Raw genomic sequence first — 4,592 nt, 5'->3', positions numbered from 1 at the left:
ACTAGATTGGGATATTCTCCGATGGGGCCAGGAGTACTTGTCGTGGCTTTCCCTTTCACTGTTGCCATCGACGAAGGTAAGGAGTCAGCCACCCTGCCCGTCTGGGGCCGAAATGCTAGATGAAAGGTTTGGCAACCGGGTCTATAGAGTGCATGTAACGAAGAAACGAATGCATCTCGTCGAGTTACGGTTCGATCATCGTGCGGAGCTAAAATGAACAATAATTGAATGCGCTGCTTTTTTGCGCCAGGTCAATGAACCCAGCCCGGTTCCAGGAGGTCCAAAATGACGTAAGTACACCGTTTCCGGCCGAATCTTGCGGTCGGACACCCAAGTTACCCAAGTGCATCTCTTCGACAATGAAAACGACAGGTGTGGAAGGAGGAAGCGATGTTTCGGAGGTGTTCAGATTGGCTCGGTGGTGATTCCCCCGTGCGGGATCATCGGATTCACACGTTCCAGTGGCGGCCCGGAAGCCTCCTTACGCGGATCTTATCGATGGTCTGGTATCTGTTACAGAAGACCGGTACGAAAACCGGTCGTACGGACGCCATAACGCATCACCACCCGGTGGTCACTCAAGATACGTCCGGGTTGCGACGATGTCTATCGGGTCTGCTTATCGATCGATCGCTGGTCAACAGGATTCCCCCATTTGCGGCAAGTCCGGTTTCGCTGATGACCGATAGCCCTTGCTGGAGTGCATTTTGCAGTTTAGTTCCTTCTTTTTTGCGGGGCACAGTGTTCCCATCGAATGAGGGCATCAGTGTCACGTCGGCCAGCCATACGGAGGCGTGACTTATTCTGTCCGTTATGTACGTTTGACTGGGTGTTAATATTGGTGTCTTGGTTCTCTCGTTTTAGGTGAGTTTACATTGCCACGCAACAATCGATACAGTCAGGGTAAGTTCTGTGCCGTTTTTTTTTATTGAAAACTCATTCGCGATCGCGAGACAGTATCGTTTGCTGTGCTGTGAAACGAAGTGTTTGACCTTGAACACCTCCTCTAAACAGGCTTGCCAAACAAGTTGGACGATGGTAGGACGATGCTTTCGCTCGGCAGGGGGCTCACTCTCCTTATCAGTCCACCACCACCTGCAGGAGAATCGGTGTCTCACCGACCCCTTTTCACAACTTCTGGCACGTTTGATCGTGGCACAATGTGGTGGGGGGACCTGGGGAACAATCAGGCACGTTTGATCGTGGACGTCACTGGCAGGGCACACATGGAGTAGCTTCCAGACGGATCGAAACAATCTCCAGCATTCTCAGAGTGCCTAATAGATAATGCTATAATATCTAAAACCGTAACAAACAGGTCTGGGCAAGAGCGACCACGACCCGGTGCCAAAACAAGTTTTGTCTACGCCGTGTCCCAAATTTTTGCTGCAGCATCAGCCGCCTGGTAGTGTCGATCGCGTTTTCGATCGACTTGCTGTATTATGCAATCACCACCGATCATCAAGTGAGTGCTGAAGGTGACAAGAGTACCGTTTTTATTGCACTCGACCAGGCAGGACAATTTTGTACGGAAGCAATTATTGGGATAGAAATTTACAGCTGCCAGGTGGACGAAAGGCGCTGCGTGGGCTTAGATTTTGGCATATTTTTGGCTAAAAATAGAAAACAGGTTGCAGTCCTCGCCCTGTCTCCCAAGATCGACCGGGGCTCGGCATGGTCCGTGTAGGTGGGAGGGATGTTGCATAAATGCAAACGGCCATGGTTTCGGAGTCGAAATGTGAAGCAAGCGAGAGAGGGGAACAACAAAACTTCCACGACGACAAACGGTCCGCCGCCGCGCCGCATATAGAGGCTGGCGGTTGTGTAACCACTAGGCTAGGCTGGAGAGGAAGAAAATCAGGATCACCTGGGCTGCAGCCGTGGGTGGTGATCAATACCGTACGATACAAGATCGCGCACTCCCGGTTTTTTTTATTTCATGCTGCTCGAGACCAACGACCAACTGTTGAGAGCGTGTCTTTGGGAAATGGAACCTAGTCTGCGCAGGACAACGGTAATTTACGGGGCATGCCGGGTGACTTTAGGGAAGCGATGAGGAATTATATTGCAAGCAGTGAAAAAAAAAATCCCCGACCAATGCGGGAGGGCTCCAAGGGGTCGTTCGTTTGTTTATGATTCTACTTTATGAAACGTAAAGCTTACTTTATTCAGTGGCCTGATTAGAATTAAAATTATAATTATCCACGTAATCCCAACTGTTGCCTCGCAAAAATCGGCTACCTTATTATTCATTTAATTGACGCCATTGTCTTTTTTGCAGCTTCTTGTGCGGTGTATTTATAGCCATAGATAAACCGGGTGAGTAATAAAATCCTAATGGTGCATTAAACAAAGCCCCAGTAACGGCGGAATTGATAAGGCGGGAGGCGCTTTGTTGTTCCAGCGTGGTTTTGATTACACTGTCGGCACACAGTTGTAAGTTTCGACGTGCGCTGTGTCAATTTTACCTTCATTTTCCGCAAATCGCATTTATTAAGTTGGGTCTAGCAAGAAAAGTTAATAATTCGATGATTTTCTAAGAAATTGGTACAGTTTTCGTATTTCCGCATACGCGTGCGTTTTTGCCATTGAATAGCCCCCCTCTGCAGGGCGGAGCGTCGAGCGGAGCTTTCGTCTTCCATGTGTGCGTGAGATGAGCTTTTGTTGTTTACGTTCGAACAGCTGTCAGTTGCTTAAGTATCTCATGGAACAATAACGGAACACGAAAAACGAACGGTTGCCTCACAGTGGTTTCAACACTGTCCTATGCACAAATCTATTCTCTATCTTTTTTCAATTGTAGAACGTTTGGCCGAGCCCAGTCTTTGTCCTCAAGTGTCCTCATGGTCCATCGCTCGCCGGCCGTGGGGCAAGGCAAGGAAGTTCAGCTGTCGGCCGGCGATTCGGCTCACTTCTGCCTGCAGCAGCTCGTGTAGCGTGACACCGTCGTGCCGATAAAGCCAGTACCCGCTGTCGCTGTTAACCGTACCCTTGTTCGGGACGAAATCGTAGCGCTTTGGACCGCTGGTCGGTGAACTGAGCCAGATCTGTCGGTTCGGTGACTGTCGGTTGATAACGTACGTTCCGTGCGGCTGTCCAAAGTTCACAGTCAGCACACCATCCTGCGGACGATGCAAAAAGATCATTAGTAAAGAAGAGCGTCGAATGAACCGTTCGAATACCGACACTGTAGGTTACATCCGCCTGGTTGAGCGAAGTGGTTTCCTCGACCATCTCCTCGAAATAATCGCACAGCGATTCCAGAGTATCCGAGCAGACCGCTTCAAAGGTGGCCGAGTTGATCGGAGAGGTCGGGATGGAATCGCTGGGATTCTTCGAACTGAGCCACCGCCAACCGGCAATGCATTGATCTGTCCACCTGGTGTTGGGGGTTAATTGTTGCGACGGACGATTGGTGCACAATCTCTGGGACGGCACTGGACGACGAATGAGATGCATCGTTCTGCTACCGGAAGCACCGATCCGAACGCTCGTCCTGCTCGGAATTCGCCGTAGAATGGTGATCGGATGTATCATAACAAAGGTTTACTTCTGTTCCGGGACTGTTTACAAAATAGATCTTTGCGTCACATAAATTTTAAGCTCCAATTGACAGCAGCTGTCAGTTTGAAGCCGTCTGTTTACTTTTTACTCCGCTGTTCGGGGGTAATACATTTTTCGCAATTTCAGTTGAAGAGTGGCGATCGTTCGAGCAAATTGTCCTTTCCCGAAGCAAACCACGGAACAATGAAGCTAGAACGGGATGAAATTCTGATTCTGTTCGACGTGGACGGCACCCTGACCGAGCCACGGGCCGCGATTGAGGAGAAAATGAAAGATTTCCTGTACCGTGACGTGTTGCCGCGGGCCACACTCGGGGTGGTCGGTGGTTCCGATTTGGAGAAAATGCGCGAACAGCTTAACGGGTCGGAGTTTCTCACCAAGTTCGACTACGTGTTCCCGGAGAACGGGCTGGTGCAGTACGAAGCCGGCCAGGAAGTGGGCAAAGCGTCGATCGTCCAGCATCTCGGCGAGGACGTTCTGAAGCGATTCATCAACTACTGCCTCCGGTATATCGCCGATCTGGACATACCGATCAAACGGGGCACGTTCATCGAATTCCGCAACGGGCTGATCAACGTGAGTCCGATAGGACGGAATTGCTCGGTGGCGGAGCGCAAAGAATTTTACGCGTACGACGAAGTGCACCGTATACGGCAGACGATGATAGAGCGATTGCAGGCCGAGTTTCCCGCAGTGGACCTTACCTACTCCATCGGGGGGCAGATCAGCTTCGACGTGTTCCCGGCCGGGTGGGACAAAACCTTTTGCTTGCGTCACGTATTCAAGCGAAAGAACGCGTTCCGGGAGATTCATTTCTTCGGCGATAAAACCGACCCGGGAGGCAACGATTACGAGATCTATAGTCACCCGCAGACCGTCGGCCATCGTGTCACGTCACCGGACGACACCATGGCTCAGTTGGTGGAGCTTTTGGAGCTGCAACAATGAACGGAAACAACGGCACTGATCGGCACGCGACGGGAAATAGGGTTGGAATGTTGTCAATCCCCCTGCCTTTATTCGTAACG

The 4,592-nt window shown here is 50.7% G+C and overlaps 2 protein-coding genes across 3 annotated transcripts; one reads left to right on the top strand and one right to left on the bottom strand.

Annotated features, from left to right (window-relative positions):
• The first annotated feature begins 753 nt into the window (after positions 1-753).
• Positions 754-4,586, top strand: LOC131206742 (phosphomannomutase). 2 transcript variants are annotated; one of them, XM_058199415.1, is made up of 3 exons: positions 754-864; positions 2,282-2,319; positions 2,804-4,586. In XM_058199415.1, exon 3 carries the CDS (start codon positions 3,529-3,531, stop codon positions 4,510-4,512), a length of 984 nt encoding a protein of 327 aa, XP_058055398.1. In that variant the 5' UTR covers positions 754-864; positions 2,282-2,319; positions 2,804-3,528; the 3' UTR covers positions 4,513-4,586. The 2 variants fall into 2 exon arrangements, with proteins under 2 accessions (XP_058055398.1, XP_058055397.1); XM_058199414.1 differs by having other exon boundaries at positions 757-903.
• LOC131206743 (frataxin homolog, mitochondrial) lies at positions 2,581-3,562 on the bottom strand. The gene is made up of 2 exons (XM_058199417.1): positions 3,187-3,562; positions 2,581-3,122 (listed from the first exon to the last, which is right to left on the bottom strand). The coding sequence occupies exons 1-2, from the start codon at positions 3,535-3,537 to the stop codon at positions 2,832-2,834; spliced, it is 642 nt and encodes a 213-aa protein (XP_058055400.1). The 5' UTR covers positions 3,538-3,562; the 3' UTR covers positions 2,581-2,831.
• Positions 4,587-4,592: the final 6 nt, after the last annotated feature.

Source organism: Anopheles bellator, chromosome 1, assembly GCF_943735745.2.
Source record: "Anopheles bellator chromosome 1, idAnoBellAS_SP24_06.2, whole genome shotgun sequence".
NCBI classification, from domain to species: Eukaryota; Metazoa; Arthropoda; class Insecta; order Diptera; family Culicidae; genus Anopheles; species Anopheles bellator.
The sequence above is the reverse complement of the archived record's forward strand: the minus strand, read 5'-3'. Positions and strand labels throughout refer to the sequence as shown.